The following is a 19,842-nucleotide window of genomic DNA, read 5'->3' on the forward strand; positions in this document are numbered from 1 at the left end:
AAGGATTAAATATGAACTTATTAGCAGATGTGGGGTATCAGACAATTATTTTCAATTTCAAGACCCCCTTACCTGAAGTGGGTACACAAGGATCTGAAGGCAAGATGTACAGATTGCTTATGCTCTTGCTCTGTAATGTTTTTCTAGAAAAGGAAAAAGATTTATTTTTATTATATGTTCTGTTTCCCTCCTTTGAGAGAAAAAATTATAATTTCTGCGTTCTACTATTCATTTTTGGTAAGAAAGGCAGGGTTAGCTCCTCTTTCTTTGGATAAGCTGCAGAGAGAGAGAAGGGGGATGGTGGAAAGAGGCAAAGGAAAAAAAAAGGTTTTTACTTTAACAGGACAAAGTATACACTGTTTGACAAGAACTCAGATTTGTCCGCTTTTTTCATAAATAAAGCGGGTACTAAACAATCAATTTCTCATTTCATGGTTTACCATCATGGTGAAGAGCTGGTGTCGCCTGGTCTGTCTGTCTGGGAAAAAGATTGCTGCTCCGCTGAGTAAGGTGTTCTTAACTTCCTCTTTTAGCATTTTCATTGGCATGAAGTTACTGTCCCCCATATCCACTACTGCTCATACAAAAAGGAAACAAAATTACAAGTTCAAATTAACACTCCATCTAATATGTTAGGCATAACTGAATTAAACATGTTATTTTACACAACTTCAAGCCCTTGCAACCCCATTATTCACACAGAAAATGACGGGAAACTTCTTCACCTCTAGCAAGAAAGATTATGTTAAGGCTATATTCATTCGCTGAGTAAATTAATTCTAGGAACATTAAGACATGACAACTATCAAAGCTAATAAAGTTTTCAAGATGTGACAGATTCTACGTAAACTGGTTTATCTCTAGCTTGCTTTTCAGGAGACTGTTAGGTAATTAACAAAAAAATATACTTGAATAAAGAGGGTACCATCCCACTTCCAATGAAATCTAATGTGTAATTCCCATTCTCTTCACTGGCTCCAGAATCTTCCCTGTGTACCTGTAAACCTTACAGGATCCTTGTAAGATCATTTATATTTATAGGAAAGATCAGAAATAAATGAAACCCAGTAACATCACAGTTAAAGGATCACATTCCCTGCTGGAAGGTGAAGCAGGTGATGCATTCAAAAGAAGTTTTTCCATTGAAACTGTTTCTAGACCACATATTGTCAGAAAGTCTATAAAACCATTTCATAGGGTGAAGGAAAGTTTCACTGTGATAGGATAATCAGCACACACTGACCTGAAGAAGAAACAAGGGAACAGTAGCTGACTTGGCCTCTAGGAATAAATATCTTTTCCCAAATTGTAAGACACTTCTCAGCCAGAACACATAAAACAGTTCATATATTCAATATAAATTACCTTCACACAAATGTTTGTAAAGCTCTTCTGCAGCTTCTGTGTGACTAAATGTTTTGCTCTGAGAAGTTTCTTGAGGTTTAGCAGTTTTATTGTCTCCAGTAAGTACAGAGAAGCAGCTCTGGAGAAGCTGCAATAGCAGTGTTTGAGCAAAGATGCATTCTTCCCTTGGGCTGTAAGAAAGCATAAAATAAACAGAAGCAAAAATTAGAAGAGAAGGTCTTTTGCACCAAAGAGAGAATGCTATGAAAGTCGCTATCTCAGATGGACAAAAAACAGAGTAGAGAGCACATAGCAAAAAAAAGTTTAGCTACCAGCTAAACTAATCTACATCTTGAGCTTCTGCATAACATTATAGTTAAAATCACATATGGCAGCAGTAGGAAAATGTTATTATGTAAATGAGGCAGCTTAGGAAGAAGAAACTGCTGCAACTAAACTAAGCATACTTTATTTATACATACACACACAGATTAGTGCTTCACCACACAGTAAAGAAGTTACTTACTTCTGGTGAAGTTTATTGTAAAAATTCCAGAACAGCTGCAAATCAAGGCCTGTGAAATCTAAAAATGACTTGTATTTTAATCCACTCTCCTTCTGTTGAACCTTAAAAAGGCAAAGAAAATGCAGGATTGGAAAATTAACTCTATACAGAACACATTTATAAAAAGTAAATCCCTGAGCACTGGGCTTAAAGCAGCCTAGTTTCCTATAAATTGGCAGCTAACATGAATTCCAGTATAAGTTCTTTCATTGATATTCCAGTGTCTAAATGTGACAGTTCATGCTGAAACCTTCCCCTTCACAGGGCTACTAATAAGGACTCTCCCTCCTCTTTCCAGATGTCTAGTCCCCCATCCCTGTCCTCCACCACCAAAAGACTTTACAACCTCTACCTCTTCATCTAATGTGATTGAAAGTAAGTAATAGCCAAAAGGAGACTGCCCATGGTTGAGAGTCAAAGTTGAAAAGGCACAGATGCATGCACTGTATGAACAAAACACGGGGGTTTTGACATGTAACCTCAGAAGTAGGGTACAGCATGCTGACATACATCAGAACACACCAGCTGTATCTCTTAACTGTATATGTCTCACCCTAGATATTTACAGATTTATTTCAGACAAAAAGAGGACACATTTTAATCCATGCAACTTTTCTAGCTACCTCTCTAGGCACTTTTCCCCATGCTTGTTTCAGAAATAGCTACATTATCTAATAGACAGCAGAGCATCCTTCTGTTGCATGTACTTCACCCAGCGTTGTAACCTGATGCTGGAAAAATGGTGCTTAACTTTCTCCTAGACCCAAAGGGAGCATATTCCTAGTCAACGCCAGTAAACATACACAGAATGCTACTTTTCAGAAACCATTTTTCTCTCCACAGCATGGTTTTAACAGTTACTAGTATCTAGTAGCAAGACTTTTCTTTATCCATTCACACTTACTGTTAGCATAGCCTTATTACTTTTCGCATAGTAAATACATGCTTAAAAAGAACTAAGAAGTAAAAATACCAGGTCCTGTGCCAGCTGCTGGATGAAATGAAGTGTCTTCAGGAGAAGAGTTGTGCCACAAACGGTATCGTCATCAGTTTTCCTGCACTGCAAGCAGTTCATGCTCCTATTGGGCTCGTCTTGCATAGGGCGAAGATAGCCAAGAACATTCAGGCCTTGAACTCCGAGCCGTTCTGCTGTGTCTTGTCTTGTGCACAAGAACTTTATCATCAAGTACTGGAAGGATATAAACAAAGCACAAGATTTGGTTTTAAAAGTCAGTACAAATTTGGCTTTTGAAAGACATGAGTGCACACATGTGAAGAGACTGCAGGTGGGGTAGTGGGGCAAGCCTTATTCCCTGTCAATCACCCCCAGCGACTGTTTAAAATACTGAACCTGAGATTCAGGCTAAGCTTGAACTCTCCCCACATCCAAAAAGTCAGACTGATGGTTCCGTGACCTCTACAAGCATCTGCAAAGTTAGTTAATTCATTATCAGTTCCATTAATTCTGCATACTCTGTTTCTTGGCTCTATAGTTACAGCGTTTTTGCAGGTTAAAAAAATTATTAGCTGCATTTAAAAGCAAGCAGAGGATCAATATTTGAAACATACTTTTATGCAATCTGTCCATAGTGAGGTACAGAACACAAAGCTGAAGGGAACAGCAAGTTCTGCCATCCAAATGTACTCAGTAACTCTGCACACTCATAAGTCTCAGGGACTATGGCTTGCAGAGACAACAGGAGAATGTCTTAGCAAGCAGTGACAGTTTTAGAAAAATTCCTGGTTGGCTTTTAACTGTGCCACTGCTTCTGCTAATTTCCACTGTACAAAAAAAGGACTGGGGAACTACGTAACAGCTGACTCCAGAAACGAGATAAATTCAGGGTCTGAAAAGCAAACTTTCCTACTTAAGCACTACAAATCAAAACTCATATTCTGCCACTCCTGAAACAGAAAAGTCCCACACTCTTCAAGGAAATCCACCAAACTGATGGAACTGCTTAGTAACTGTTTGTCCCTTAAAATAAGGGTTGAAGAACCTGGTTCTGAAAGAATAAATGCTGTAACTATGCAGTAGTTAAGTCATCATCCTTTAAACTCAAAGCCCATTGACTTTTACCTCTACCCAGAAAAGTTCTCCTCACAGAAAAGAAAAAAAAAAAAGTTATGTTTATTTCAAGTGGCATTACAATAAAGCACAGAGATGAACCTCTGCTCACTGTGACTCCACCAACGGATTTTCATAGTTTCTTACTTGAGAAATTCTGCATTGTTGCATTCTGACATCAACTTCATCCCATTCTTCTTCCACTTCAAACCAGCCAACAGGATCATCATCTCCCAAATCATCACATGAACAACTGCTTCTATGTATAAAAGAATGTAACAAACTTTGTAAAGACAAAGTTTAAGGAAACTGCAAAGCTGTTGAGCAAAGCTGTTGATATGCCACCAAAATATTTTTAGCATGTTATGGCTATAAAAAGCAGATAGAGACAACAGAAACTTTCACATACCCAAACTCTAGCACATGCAAGGTAAGAAAATTAAGGAAATCTTTTTAGTCATGGTCCCTAGCCTCCCCTTACTCCTAAGCAACAGTTTTGAGAAAGTAATTTAATAAAGGCTAATTAACATATGATCTTCCTATAAATTGTTTCTGTTATCAGCAATCTGCACCTCAAGTAGAAAGTCTGTTATATCCCTTTTTAAGCAGGTCTTTAATACAAGAGGCTGAAGACAACAGCTATATTCGTATTTCCTCAAACCCATCAAACGGAGGCTCATTAAAATCAAGCAAGTAACAATTAAATGATGCATCACTTTTAAGTTATTTGGAACAATTCTCAGTAGTTTAAGTGGCACTGCAAAAAGACTTGATATAAAATTTATTTTCCATGTATTCATTACAAAAAGTCCACCTATACCTGTTTTTTAAAAATTGTTTGAATTCCCGCAGCTTCCACTTGTCATAGCTTTCAAATCTTCTGAAGTGTTCCTCCGCATGGAACTTTTCTGAAGCGCTATTATAAGCAAACACCAGCCCACACTGGGCCCCAATGGCACCTCGTCGGACCTAAATGAACAAATCCAGAGCAACATGTTAAAAAGCTGACAATAAAAGAAGGTGTTGCTTTCATACGAAAAAAAAAGTTATGGAAAGCAACTAAATACTGACAATACCGATCTCTGGAATTGCACCTTTTACCTAAAGAAAAATGAAATGCATTTAGAGCAATGTTATGAAAACTTTTGTAACTCACTGAACCAGGAGCATGTACATGGTTAATATTTGCTACGTTTATCACTCTGCTTGCACCCTAACATTAACTACACTCCACATATTAATTCTCATTGTAATTTTGTACACTTTTCTAATTTTAAAAAAAACAAACAAAACTACAATTATGTACCCCAGTATCACTACGCTGCAAAATAGCTTAGCTCCCTCTCCAGCTCCAATTAGAATTTACTTGCCAGAAGTCCATCCATATGTAATTCTCTTTGACATTGAAATATGCATCCTTGTTCCAGGAATTAAACTGCTGCTTTGCCATAAATAAATAAATGAATTCAGCTGAAGAAATCTCACTGAAGTTTTGTCCTGGCCATGAGATTTAATCACAAGGTCTTGCTTTTAAGCCAGATAAAATCATGCCAAGTGTTCAAATTACACTGATATCTCTAAAAACAACTTGAAAGACTCTACATTTAATCTGAACTCACACGGTATATGTCTTGAATTTTCAAGTCTGTGACTAGCAGATATTATTTTAAGTATAAGGTATATAATCCTACAAATAAATCCATACTCTTTAGAGAGAAACCATACACCTAAGGCTCACTGGCTTGAGTATATTACAAGATACAGACAAAAGCAACGAAAAGAAGTGTCTTCACTACATTCTCGTGGTATCCTGAAACAATTTAAGACCTCCATTTTCCTTAGGTTCCCTGTGACATACAGAAAAGTAAACTCCCAAAATAACACTATTGCGTGACTAATTTAAAATCTCAGTTCATACAAAAAGTATTTTAATTCAACTCTAAGGAAAAAAGCAAGCCTTCTACTTGAAAAGCACAGAGGAACCACATACCTTTATTCTGATTTGTGTCACTTGAAATGAAGATTCAGTTCCAGTAGAAAGAATGATACTTGCTCTGGTCTTCCCAGTTTCAGTAAGGAAACCTAAAGCAGCAGTGGGAATGGAATGAGGTTGGAAGGACTGTTAGTGCAAGCTGTTTGAAAGAGAATACTAAGTTTGTGGACTAAAGGAGGGAAACAAAAACAAGATGCTTTTCTAAGGAAATGCCCATTAGGAAATGCATCCAAATAAAAGAGTAAAAGACAAGTAAAAAGACTGTATCATGTTAGTATATGCTCCCACAGAGCATACACTGGTCTCTCCAGCCAGTGTCTCTCTTGGGGCTGCAGTAGCTGCAGCAATTTCAACAGTGTCTCCCCATTAAAGGTTATTAGTAATTCCCAAATATTACTTTGGCTTGTGGCTCTGTTCACTGATACAATTCACTGTTCCCCAAACCGTGATCCATAAAGCAAGAGAAGACAATCCACAAAATAACTAAAGAATAAAACCAAACACCACACACAAGCAAACAGAGGGGTAAAATAAGCATTTAGAATGTGCCTGATTATCACAATAGCTTTCACTTACCAGTAGCACTGCACAAGACAATACACAATTTTTTTAAAAAGCTTAGGTGGTATTTCACTTAAAAAGGAGATCAAGAAACACAAACCTCTTTCTTTAGGTTGCATCCAGTACATAAAAACATTGCATTAACAAAGATAAGCTTTAAAGGAGAATTAATAGTTATGTGCAGTCAGTGAAAATTTCAATGATTTCTTCTGTACCTCTCCACCAGTATTTGGGAAACTAGCCATGAATGATTCACAGCTTCAACCCACAAAATGTGTTCTAGTATAATTTTCTTTGTGACAGCTCATTGCTGACTTCCACATAGAATACCAACGGTTCTCCCCAAAATCAATCTTTTTTTTTGTTTGTTTTGTTTTGACAATAAACTGGCTCCTGAGAAATCCACCTTGTTGTAAATCAGAATTTATATATTGTTTTGGTGGGGGCTTTTTTTGTTGTTGGGGTTTGGTGGTTTGGTTTTTTTTGCTTGTTTGGGTTTTTTTAACAGATGTTCCATATCATTAAACTATCAAGTAGCACCAAACATATATAAATATATATGCAACAGCACCACAGCCTTGTTAACAGCCTTCATGTCTGGTTGAATATTCTGGATTTTAAGTCCAGGCTCTTACCATCCCCAGTCCATGGCTCTACAAGTAGGTTTTCAGGCCCTGATTTATCTTCTTTTCCCTTTACATCACATGCTTGCAGAGTTAGTCGCAATGGTTTTCCTAAATAAGAAAATTAACAGGTTTATCAAATTTGTAAAATAGCCTGTTTTCCAGTTTTAAGTTCTTCACACTGAAAACAAATGGAAAAAATTACAATACTATGAGTTTTTTACCACTGTCAGACAAAAAAGGAGGAAGAAACTGGAGTATAAGAGATATGGTAATCTAACATAGCTAAAGTTTTAGATGTGGACACAAGGACACTGAAAATCATGACAACCAACGTTCTCTCAACTGTTTGCACGCTTTGGCATTCACAATACATGAAACACCACTTGTCTTGCAAAAAGCAGCAGCTACTCTGCGAAAAATAAAACAATTTTTATAACTTTGGAAAGTAAATATTGATACAATAATTACAAAATAATTAATGTACTCTTTGGGACAAGCCAAGAAGCCCTGACAAAACACACTAAAAGGACAACAAAGGGAAAACTTCTTCAGGAGATACTAATGATAATCTCAGAAGTTGACACCTGAGAAAACACAGATTTATCAAAGAAGTAGAGTCAATACAGCAAAATCTTATGCCTTAAGCCAGACCACACACAGCTCTACACTTATGACATACTCAGATTAATTTATAAATGTGAAAATAAAGAACTGCAAATAGATACTAATGACACGATATTTAAAAGACATTTTAAATTTGTGCACATGCATATCTCTGCAAAAGACCACTTACTGAGGCTATACATACAAAGAAGTTAAGTGTGTTATTGGAAGAATAAAAATATCTGATGTCATTTGCCTTTTATACAATACAAACGCTATCACCAGCTTGATATAGGGGCCACTATGTACAAAATTCATGTTTTCTCCCTCAAGATGATGCTACCTGGTTCAATTCTTAGATCACAGAAAGCTGATCTAACCACCAGCTTCTAGGGCAGTTCAGCTTCACAGGCTGTATCTTCTTGGTAAGAGTTGTTAACTTATAAGTCTTCTACATTTTTAAACCCCAGCAGAACAAGTAAAACAACTCAAAGCTGCATACTGTCTTAAGCATGTACAATAAAGGATCCAACAATTATTCCTTACCATATTTATACAGCAGGTTCTGTCTAACTGTTGCCATGGAAGTGATAAGCGATGAAGCCTTGTACGGAGTGTCCAGATGATCAGTGATTGTACAAAGGGAACTTATCACTTTAGCGACACTCCCCCTGGCTAAGGCAAAGGCCAAGAGGGTAAGTTCAACCTCTGGAGAAGTACAACAACTGAGGAGGGAAAAAAAACAACAGTATGAAAAGAAAATTTATGACACTTTGTTTTTAAATAAGACAAATAATGCTCACGTGGAAAAACTAAGGTGCCTGTTTCTTAACGTCTCTGAATTTTTCAAGCAAAGTAAGTAAAAATGAGGTAAGTTTGCTATACAAATTCTTCTAAACCATTTTCCAGTACATCAAAAAACATCAACACAATCTCACCTTGTTATTCTTATAAGGAAACTATCGACTTCTTCCAAAACATTTGGAGATAAGAAGCTTGAAAAATCTGTAGAGCCCGGTGTTAGGGATAGAGGTGGCATGTGTTGCAGTGCTTTCCTAGTAAAAAGGACAGAATATAATATCAGAAAACCAGAGGGAATCAGAGAAAACAGCCTTCTAAAATGAATTAGACATTTGAATCCTCATGCTTTTTATAAGCAGGCCTCTACAAATAGATTCTGAACGCAGAAAACCTATTTACACAGAGAATCTGTTCAACAGTACTGCATTCTAGGTGGGGAAAGTTCAATGACTGTTATGTAATCTTGAATCCAGCCTCATAATCTCAGATTTAACGAGACAAATAAATCAAGGGGTTTTGAATTAAATCTGTGACAGCATTAGAAATGGTTTAGTGTCCAAGTACTGCTTCATTTTAAATAGTTCCAGAATTGAGCAAGAGCCTGTTAACAAAGGGAAAATTGCTTTTAAATTCTCTCAGAACAATTACAGAAACTGAGCGAGAAACTTGTCAGCTGAGAATTTTTCCTTGATTTCCTAAGATAATGTAATAACCTCTAAAAATAGGAGTTCTTAAGCGGGTCCATCAAAGTCATTCTATCCAATACTAAAGTTTGGGTTTTTGCTTTATAATTCCAAACACTGAATTTGTAGTTTCTGAATGCATATTTTTGGCCAAGACTTCTCCTTCATAACTTTTTTAGGCTTTATCAGCTCAGGATCCATGTCATATTTCTAACAAATATCTCAACTGTAGCAAGAATGAAGGCTCTCAGTTTTAGCAAAGCTTGGAACTATGAACCTTCCTCAGATGTACGCATGTGTAAAGTAATCTAAGCTTTAGAGAGGTTTCATAGATGACACAAATTAAGGATAGGCTTAATGGACTTTAGCCTACAGTACTCATTAACCTTATGACAGCAGTGCTGTTAAGTGGTGGGATCACGCTAACTAAGCTCTCTAAAAGTTGACGTGGGCGTGTAGCGATTTCATTAGGATTCCAATCCCTCAAGTCATCGAGCAGAAGTGTTTGGCAGCCAAACAAGGAAACGTTACCCAGAAAACAGCCAATCACCACAAACAAACATCTGCACAGAGATACTGCATGTACCCGATTATATCCCCATGTAATGCATGACAAGGCATTACATAAACAAAAATTTGCTGAGAATTAAGCTAAATTAAGCTCCAGTCATAACTGGAAGGTGTACAATATTTATAATCAATAAAATTAACAATGAAAATTAATGAATATTAGGCTTCTCAAAATTCTTACAAGTCAAAGGATAGGTTAAAAAAGTATTTCTCAGTGCCCATTCAGTCATGGCTTAACAACTAGATAAGATACAACAGCTAGGAGAATTGCATTTGTTCTAGTATGTCCAAACAGATAAAAGAGAAATATGAAAATTTAAACAGTGTGCTAAGTAAAAAGATGTTTCTGCACCTTAATGGAGGGAGTGGAAATCAGTTACACAAGGTAGATTAGTTTACTAAAGCTGGAAGTATTTAAAAAATAACAAAAAAAAAAAATCACACACCATGGAAGTTTGGTACTTACTGAGTATTTTGTAAAATAGTGTGAACAAACGCTGGATTTGTTTCCATGGAAGCTGTTACCAGAGAGGTCAGCAGAGACCAGTACCAGATAGCTGAAGCATCGCACACGGAGACGCCCACCTTCTTAACTCTCTGAAAACCGACGGCCCTGAGTCCGTGGATTCTAGTGTCACATCCATCACTAAGGCAACGCTTGATGTTTATCTGTACATCTGCCAAAACACAAAATAGAATTTTTTTTTCCCATTTCTTCTGCTGGATTAGAACTAGAAGAATCCAGTTATTCAAAACAATAATTACTGCAAAACCTCTTAGAAAAATAGCAGCAGATATGGAACAGTACTCCTGCATACAGACAGCTATACACACATGTTTCCTCACCATGCACCCTACGATTGGGAAAATTTAGCCTTTGAATGGCTCACATGATGCATTACATATTGTACAGGTAGAAATTAGGAAAAAAGTAGTAAAAGACCCTCCAAGTGGAAAATAGATTATAGATTATTTCACCAGTACCTTTTTACCTACATATATAGGAAGTATCTTGGGAGTGGTAGTGGAGAAGGCAGGGAAAAAGAGTAAAGCCTAAAAGCAAATTTTTAAGTTACACAAAGGTTTTCACATAAGTTCTTGACCATTCTGCATAGCTAACATTGTCCTAGTTACTTTTGAGGAGCAACATCCTTGCTGCCCACTTCTGTGGCAGTGAAAGTTCAGCTTAGTGAAAAGCACCTATTTGAACTGAAGGGATAGAATTTCTGAAGCTACTGAAACCATCTCAGGAAGGAGCAGCTTTCCTCTGATTGATTCCAATATAGCACCCACAGATCTACCAGACTTAAAAATAACACTACTTAAAAGTAACACTACTTAAAAATCCTTAGCATAAAACCTGCTTTACAAAAATCATCTGACCAGCTTCAGAGTTTTGCTGCCAAAAAAAATCCCCATAGTTGCTCAGAAGCAGGTTTTTTGCTAGGTACTATTATCCAACATGTGTTTTCGTTCTGCAAGGAAAGATATTTTAAAATTGCCCAGTGCCTTCAAATTGAGAGGCTCAAACTGCATCTTCAGTCATTCCAGCTCTTCAACCCTTAGCCCAAGTTAGACAGATGCCATGAGAAAGATTCTGCTCTAATGACTGACATTGCAACACATCATTCTAAGATCTACCCAATCTTTCACCTTCAAAAAAGCAACAAAACAATATACCAATGGTATCTTTATTGACTCACACATCTGACTAATGTTAGCGTTTTCCAACAGTGTTACGTAGCCAGTGATATTGCTGGGAATGTGAACATCTCGGACCTCCTGCAGACTGCTGGCATTCCTTCCCACTGCCACTGTAACTTGCTGTGGCATGTAACTCTGGTCATTGGCTGCCACCGCAATGGACAGATGTCTCAAAACAACATCTGGTTTCATCTTTAAACTGCAAAGTAAAGATAATAAAACAGTTCTTGCAAAGAGAAGATAAGTCAAGCACTTCACTTTTAGCTAAGCTTTACTCAGTTTCCACTTCTACAAACACAAATAAATCCACTGGAAATTACCTAATGCTTCGCAGGCGTTACCAACACCATATCGTGGAGCACGAGTTAGAAAACTTGTAATTGACTTAAAAGACAGTCACGTCTGACAGTAAGACTGTAGAATTTTCTATTGTTCAGCTTTTCAACTGAGAATTCATTCCTCAGGAATAAAAATGTAGTGTCAATAATGACCAAAATGAGAGCATTTTTTTTTTTAAGTATACATTCTTAGATCTACTACCGAAAAAACACTAAACATTTCTGTTTCATGGAGCAGTAACTTTTTAGACAGTGGCAAAGCGCTTCCATTCAAGTACTGACCACTGCATCTATAACACATTTTAGAAAGCTTAGCTACAAAACAAGGGTATGTGTCAGCACAGAAGATGCATGCATTTTACAGGTGAACACTTTTACTTGGTGGTTAGGCCTTTAAACTTTATGCAGAGATTAATGACTTCTGCTTTCAACTATATTCATCTGTCACTCATTAATTCCACAATTTTTTTTTCAGTTACACCCCACTGGCTGTAAAACCTAAGGACTAACTACCCCAAAGCTCCGCTGTATATTGCTGTGCTGCTCACCGTATCCAATGTGAGCGAGCGCTCCCATCTGACTGCCAGAAGGATGTCGTTTCGCCGTTTGTCATCTTGTCAATGTCAGCGGAATTGGATGAGGTTTCTATGTGAGTATAGCACTTTGTGACAGACTTCAGTTTGTCCAACTCCTGATTACCATTCAAGTCACTGGGGTATTCTGCAAAGGAAAGAAACCACTCATAACATTCTTCTTTTGCTTGTTTTGGAGAATTATTATACCTCTATAATAATTATCTCATATAAATTAACTTGTTGGTACAGAACACAGCTCCTGAAGAAGTGTTTCTGACAGACCCTAGAAGACAGCAAAGTTTCATTTCAGATGAAATCACAATAATCTCAATCTACCACTTGCAGTATGAGAACACCTACTTTGCCTGGAGTTCAATAGCCTTTATCTCCTCCTTTCATTACTGGCCTCATCAGTGCTTTATTATCATCATGTCAAAGTACAAACAGACGAGATGAAAAAGTAAAATACGATGGAGAAAACCTCAATTCAGCTATTCTAGGGAAGGGACAAAGCAGACTGTTTCCCCAAGTAACTTGATCTGTTTCAATAAAAGTGCAGAGATCTGAAAATATCAAGTCAAGCTGTGAACGAAAGGAGCCCTCCCTTTAGGGAGATAACCTGGACAGTCCCGTCTGAAATACAATAAAAGATTCACTATCTCCAGCCCAAAACAATGAATTACTTTTTAATACTGAACAGTCAACTTCATAAAACATTCATCTTCACACGGAAACTAAGTTTCCAGCAAGTAGTAGAGATATTTGACTGAACTGAGAATATTGCAAATTAGTAATCATTATTCTGAAACAGGTCAGGAGAAAGATGAAAAACATACAAATCTGTTACTCAGATTGCTAGGCAATTAGAAAATCAATTTATGTGCCTCAAAACCCAGAAAAACCCACAGCAGCGGGCAGATCAACTTCATTAAAAGTCACATCTATTACAGATTAAACAGAAAAGAAAGTTTTTTATTTTATCTTCAAGTTAGGGTTACACTACCATCCTAGAAAAAAAAAGAAAGATACTACATACCTCTCTCTTTTAGGAGAAGTCGATCTAAAGAATCCTTCAATACAGAAGACCGCATAGTACAGATATTGTTGAAGTACTCCAGCACTGGGTAAGGGATGGCAGTACTAGAAATCCGATTCCGGTGCAAGAATCTCAGTATCATTGAAGCATGAAGACCAAGACGCTCTTTTGATTCAGAAAATATATCAATAAAACCTAGAAAGAGACATTATTTCCGTCGTTGTTGCAACATCTGACTTGACCAAGTCATCATTTCCCCGTCCACACCTTATTACTAGGTAAATCCAAATCAAGCACGGGAGCCAATATTGGAATGACATTCCACCATATGAAGTAGCTCAAGTTCACAACCTTTACAGCAGGACTGTGAAAGGTGCAAATATTTTTGCCAATGTTCCGGTTTCGGCTGGTAAGAGCTAATTTTTCTTCTTAGTAGCTACAATAGTGCTGTGTTTTGGATTTAGTATGGGATTTGGTATGAGAAGAATGTTGCTAATACACTGATGTTTTTAGTTGTTGCTAAGAAATCAAGGACTTTTCAACTTCACGCGTCTTGCTAGTGTGCAGGTGCACAAGAAGCTGGGAGGGAGCAGAGCCAGAGCAATGGACCCAAACTGGCCAATGGAATATTCCATATTGTAGATACCCAAAGTTCCAAACTCTTACCTTCAATATCTAGGTAAAACAGATGCTGCTTGGCTAACAAGCTGATGTACTCACATCACTCACCTTGAGCTACGCTAAGCATCTCACTTTGGCATTGTGGATTATTCCCAAAGAGGTGCCTAATGCTTCCCACCACCTTTGTAAGAAATTTTGGCTCCTGAACAGTGGTACTCTGAACCACAGTGCATTGAGATACATAGAATACTACCCCATAAGTACTCTCCTCTGAGTTATCTATTAGCCAATTCTAACACTTCTTGTCTGATCCTCTAAAGCAAATCCCCTTTAGTCACTTACCATTAACAGCTTGGCAGGAAAGCCAGTAACTGATACTTATCCCAGAAATCAAATTCTGGAAACTGACGCTTTCCAAACTATATGCTATAAAACGTGTATTACGTTTTAGTAGGATTTCAAATGCTAAATAACAATATAATCATAAAGTATATGACTCATCACCTGAAACAGACTCCATGGAGTATTCATTCCTCCAGTTACAAGTACCAGACTGCATTAGTTAGTCACTCACCAGAATTTTGCAAGGAACTGTTTACTGTCTGTGAGCTAAACCAAACAAGGATAAGAAACTCCACAGCCACACAGAGAAGAAAATATTGGTTATTTATGAAAGTAAGTTAGCTGGATGTAATTATGGGAAATTTTTACTTCACAGCTACTTCACTTGCTTGATACTAGAGAAGTGAGAAAGACTTGGAGTATTGTTTTGGGAAGATTAGGACAAGCAGCACTACTAAAGCAATTTATTGAAGCAGCACCCCTTACACAGGGCAGGACTTGGGAAACAATTGTTTTGTCACTCTGTTCTCATACCTGGAACTAGTGAACAAGCTTGCAGTTGCCTGATTACATGGCTAAGCTCCCCTTGAAGATTAGCTCCACTAGAATTCTTGAGAGCCTCCAGCATATTCTCCACATCTACAGTGCCATCTCCTTCAGCATCAAACTGTGCAAAGGCCTGAAAAGGAACAAAAAAGGAAAATTTATTTTAGCATATTTACTTGAAGCAGAAATTCAAGGTATTTCATAGAAACCGTAGCAGTAAACATTATAACACCATTAAATGAAAATCAAAAGAATCTGTTTTCTGTAGCATTGAATTCCTGACAACAGGAAACAGCCTGGCTGGAAATCTGCAGTCTTTAGCAAGTTTTAAGGCATGTGCGCTGCCTTCCTATAAAAGTCAGCTGTAGTTATGCTTAGGTGGAAACAGCACATCATCTCTACCAGTGAATCAGCAGCATCCATCCACCGACATCTGTGACTACAGAGAAGGTGCTCACAAAAGAACATTAAAAACCTCTTCCATTAAAGAGCGGGTTAGTTCTAAAAGCCATCCCATCCCTTACTCATTACTGCTGCATCCTTCTCACACTGCATCCACTCAAATTGGTTCAGGTTTTAAATATTTTCTTTATTTAAGGAAAAAAGTGTCCTTAGAACCGGATTTCTTTAAATGCTTATTTCCTTCCATATACTGTCCTCCTACACTAAACACCAGTTTAAGGTAGTTTGTCAAAGTATTTGTGGCAATTAATGGAGAGAGTTAGAAGCCTGGAAGATATTTTTTCATTGCCAACTTTATAAACTTTGACCTTACTATAAATTTTTAGATTAAAAGGTTGTGCTAAGCCTGTATAAAAAGTAATTTACACAGCTATGCACATCACATCTATGTACTAACAGAGGTACAAGACATTTTTCTTCAGCTAAGCCTGCAAAGCAGAACAAAGCTCATAAACGTAAATTTTTACACTAGACACTTCAACTCACGAGCCAGTGACACACTACTATTAAAACAAAAAAAAAAAGTAGTGATATATTCACAAACTTACTTAATTCTAAAACAAACTTTGTTTAATTGCTCCAAAAAAATGAACATCCACCAAACAGAAACGCAAAATTTCAGGAACATCCTTTTTTATTCTTATAAATTGGGAATGTGCTCACAAGAGAGATTTCTTTACAAGCAAGACTTCAGTCTCCCATCCCTGAACTTGGTATTTCAAGTCCAGCTACAGAGCCAAGCAAATCTGGCCTCTAAGAACAGACGATCTCGCAAGCAACTGACAGTCAAGAAACCAGTGCTACTCGGGAGGAAGCTCACGCTTGAATCTCTGGGTTTGCTACCTGGTTATCAATCTTCACGGACCATTAAAAGCACTATCCTAGAAAGAAATAATCCAAAATTATTAGATCAAAATAACCAATTAACCCTGACACAATTACACCACCTAAATGAGAGCAAAGTCCTCAGCAGACAATCGAGTCGCAATGCTGTAGTTTAGTTGACTAAAGCTCCGACAGCACTTCTGTGGCACAGAGCTGAATTTTAGCTTAGCAGTTTTATAAACTCTTGTTAAACATTCAGCTGAGCCCACGCTGACAAGGATCACCTTTAAAAAAGTTATTCTTAGTAGCAAAAAGGACCGGTGCTGGGCACCCAGTAGGTACCGCAGCCAGTACAGATGACTGGTCCTGGGCACCAGGGAGATGTCAAAGCAAAAAACTAAAAGCTTTGCTTGAGGACCACAATATAGAGGGAATTAATTTTAACAAACATAACTCAGTTGCCAAAACAATTCAATGTACAGTTTCGTACCACGTCATTCTTGCCATTACATTACTTTTTTGCCTCATATTTGAAGTCACTGGGCAATTACTAAGATATGAAGGGAGCAAGTGAGCAAGTTTTGGGATGTTATCAGCGAAAACAAACCACACACAAGACGACAAGGCTGGATCTGCTGATAGCTACTTTAAACCCGTTTCTTATACTTTCATGTAAAGAGGGATTACCACACACATGCTTTTCTTTGCATCTTCATGCAGTATTTTGTTATTTTATTTTTAAACTATGATCTCAGGAGACTGCACTGACCCTAGAACTCTAAAATTATTTTTTGACTGTTCAGTATAACTTAAACTCTGTATTTGACACAAAACATACACCATTTCTGCTACCCAGACAAGCTGCCCTGTGCAATGGGGGTATATGCAAAAAACAAAACAAAACAAAACAAAAAAACAAAACAAAACAGCATGCAAACCTGTACTCAGAGCTTTTGAGTTGTGTGCAGGCCTGGGACACGATACAAATGCAGTAGCAGCTTTACCACAGCCCAGCTGCATTCTGCTCCTCAATAAAAGCATTAAGTCCACACACTTCCTACCCACTTCAACCTTGAACACAAAGAAACATAAAAGGAAAATCTTCCCTGGGAAATGATGTCTCAGGTGATCACTAGGAAACACAGCACATGGGAAAATCAGCCCCTCATCCCACAGACGGCTCCAGAGCTGGACGTATGACAATCCAAAGTGTGACTTAGGGAAACTCTGTATTTCTTCCTTCGCCCTCAGTAGAACTTCAGCATTAATGCTTCAAGCAAAATCTGGAGACATTACATGATAGCTGCTGAAGCATGAACAAAAAAGGATTCAGAGGTTCTGTTTATCCAGCAAATAGATTTTGTACTTAAACAGAGGTTCATTTTGCCCATAAAACATTCAAAGTATGTAGTTCACAAGCCCCACACGGAGGGTAGAAAAGCTTAAGGTGCAGACCAAAACTTAGCCTAAGCCAGACAGTGAAACCTATCGACCTGCCACCCACAAACTAATTTCTCTTCAGTTTAAAATACATCCTGGAAATCTACAATACTACAGCCCATGGGCTAGTGCCAGTTATAGAAACAATGACATCAAGGTTTTCCACACAACTCCCAACATCTCAACTTCGCAGGATAGACTAGGTGTGACCACAGATCCATACCATGACAAACCCTTTGACAAATTTTTTCCCCACTCCTGAGAGCAGAAGGGGAAAAAAACAAACTATATTCTTCATGCAGAGGAGGATGTGCAATACAGAACAATCCTCAAAATATTTCTGCAGCCCGCAAAGCTCAGAGCTGTTTGTATTGACAGAAAGAACCCTGATGTACTAATTTCACTCATGCTGTCACTACAAATAAAGAAGTGTTATTTATTGGCTCTTGTAAAGGAACTGGAAGTGGAGACAGCATTTTAGCAAGCTACTTAAAACAGTTTGGTCTAAACATACCTATCTGTACAACAAAATTAATCACTTCCCAGTTTCCAGTAACCTTGTTAACATGCCAGCACTGTTTTCAAGGAGCGTATGTGTGATTTAACAGGTTACCAAGTTATTCTACTGCTCAGGAGCAATACAAAGACAGAAGTAACTGGTGAGACTCAGGAACTGCATGCAGTGAGAAATTCAGACACAACCACCTTCTCAACTGAGTGTGAAATTCCCAACAGGGCATCAGACTACATTTTAAATGCTAGCTAGAGAATAAAGCTAAAGATTAAACGTTCTAGATGTTAAGTTCCCCATAGCCCTTTCCATAGCAGAAAGGAAACTGGACTCTCTTCTACCATTAAAACCTTACCTTAAGACCTTCTGTCTGTGGAGGGGGAACTCTGTTACACTACTTCCTCACAAGTTTTCCAAAACGCTTACTTTACTGTAAGCAATAGGATATCAATGAGATACTTGACAATTGCACTGCTGATTTTGAAAAGCAACAATAAAATGAAGTCTGGTAAACTCTGACTTGCTGATACCATTAAGAAGTACCTCAGAGGAATCACTTCTACAGAATTTCCTACCTGTGCTACCACCAGCTGCACTAGTGGTAGCAACAGCAGAAATAATGACGGTAAATAACCATTTTATTCACAAGTGGCTGCTGAGCACGATCACTGAAAACAGGCATAAATTTAAAAAGACACCTGTAAGTTGACAGCCTGCCTCTCAGTAGCGGCAGTCGCTTTTTTAACCTTGCTGCTGCAGAACCCTCTGGTCTGGCCGTGCCCCAGTTACCACGAAGGGCTGGCCGGGCTCTCCGCGGTCGGGCCACGGCCCCGCTGCCGTGGGGCCGGGAAGACCCCCGGGCTCAGGCAGACCTGCCTCCAGCAGCATCCCGGGGCTCTCCACGGCCTCCCTGCCCGCTGATCCCGCTCCCGCTCCCCTCCTCACCCGCACCCCCCACCCGGGCCGGCAGATCTCTCAGGACGGCGCATTTTCTGCCGGTACCCGCCCCCCACCCAGCCCGGGCAGAGGCCTGAGCCCGCCGGCCGCCCCCTCACCTCCTCGCTCTCGCCGCGGGAGCCGGCTGCCAGGCGGGAGACGCTCTCCAGCACCTCGCAGAACTGCTCCAGGCTGACGGCCTCGTCGCCGCGGCTGAGGCGCTCCTCCAGCCAGCGCACCAGCGTGCTGTGGTGCCGCGACACCAGCGACTCGGGCAGCGCCGCCTCCCGCAGCCGCGCCGTGGCTTCCCGCAGCCGGGCCTGGTCCAGCAGCACCTCGGCGGGGGGCAGCGGCGGCGCCGGGCTGGCGGCGGCACCGGGAGGGAAGGGAGCGCCGGGCTGAGGCGCGGCGGCCGCCCCCTCCATGCCTTCCTCGGCGCCCTCCTCCTCCTCCTCGCTGCTGTGGCTCGCCGCCGTCCCCATGAGCCCCTCGAAGAAACCGACGCTGCGACCCGACGCTCGGCAGAGCCGCTTCTCCTCCTCCTTCTCCTCCTCCTTCTCCTTCCTCCTCCTCCTCCGGCCGCCGCCGCCCCGGCTCCGCCCGGCCCGGCTTAGTCAGCAACTTCCCGGCCCGCCGCACCTGTCAGCTCCCGGCCGGCGGCGGCCGCGCCACACTGCCGCCAAGCGACACCC

At 39.4% G+C, this 19,842-nt stretch overlaps 1 protein-coding gene across 5 annotated transcripts in view; it reads right to left on the reverse strand.

The window, feature by feature from the left end:
- The window catches only part of ZZEF1 (zinc finger ZZ-type and EF-hand domain containing 1), a 58,912-nt gene extending 39,123 nt beyond the window's left edge, over positions 1 to 19,789 (reverse strand). For 4 of the 5 annotated variants that reach the window (XM_068415377.1, XM_068415375.1, XM_068415374.1 and 1 more), the window contains exons 1-17: positions 19,270 to 19,789; positions 14,965 to 15,109; positions 13,468 to 13,662; positions 12,405 to 12,576; positions 11,518 to 11,717; positions 10,281 to 10,491; positions 8,699 to 8,815; positions 8,307 to 8,485; positions 7,167 to 7,265; positions 5,968 to 6,059; positions 4,798 to 4,946; positions 4,125 to 4,236; positions 2,883 to 3,098; positions 1,871 to 1,971; positions 1,366 to 1,535; positions 441 to 574; positions 73 to 143 (exon numbers count right to left, since the gene is read on the reverse strand). In XM_068415377.1, the coding sequence (XP_068271478.1) occupies positions 73 to 143; positions 441 to 574; positions 1,366 to 1,535; positions 1,871 to 1,971; positions 2,883 to 3,098; positions 4,125 to 4,236; positions 4,798 to 4,946; positions 5,968 to 6,059; positions 7,167 to 7,265; positions 8,307 to 8,485; positions 8,699 to 8,815; positions 10,281 to 10,491; positions 11,518 to 11,717; positions 12,405 to 12,576; positions 13,468 to 13,662; positions 14,965 to 15,109; positions 19,270 to 19,632 (2,726 nt within the window). In that variant the 5' untranslated portion in view covers positions 19,633 to 19,789. The remainder of the gene's footprint in view (positions 1 to 72; positions 144 to 440; positions 575 to 1,365; positions 1,536 to 1,870; positions 1,972 to 2,882; positions 3,099 to 4,124; positions 4,237 to 4,797; positions 4,947 to 5,967; positions 6,060 to 7,166; positions 7,266 to 8,306; positions 8,486 to 8,698; positions 8,816 to 10,280; positions 10,492 to 11,517; positions 11,718 to 12,404; positions 12,577 to 13,467; positions 13,663 to 14,964; positions 15,110 to 19,269) is intronic. The other variant, XM_068415376.1, reaches the window with a different exon arrangement.
- Between the last annotated feature and the right edge of the window lie 53 nt (positions 19,790 to 19,842).

This window comes from Nyctibius grandis, chromosome 18, assembly GCF_013368605.1.
Source record: "Nyctibius grandis isolate bNycGra1 chromosome 18, bNycGra1.pri, whole genome shotgun sequence".
Taxonomy (NCBI): Eukaryota; Metazoa; Chordata; class Aves; order Nyctibiiformes; family Nyctibiidae; genus Nyctibius; species Nyctibius grandis.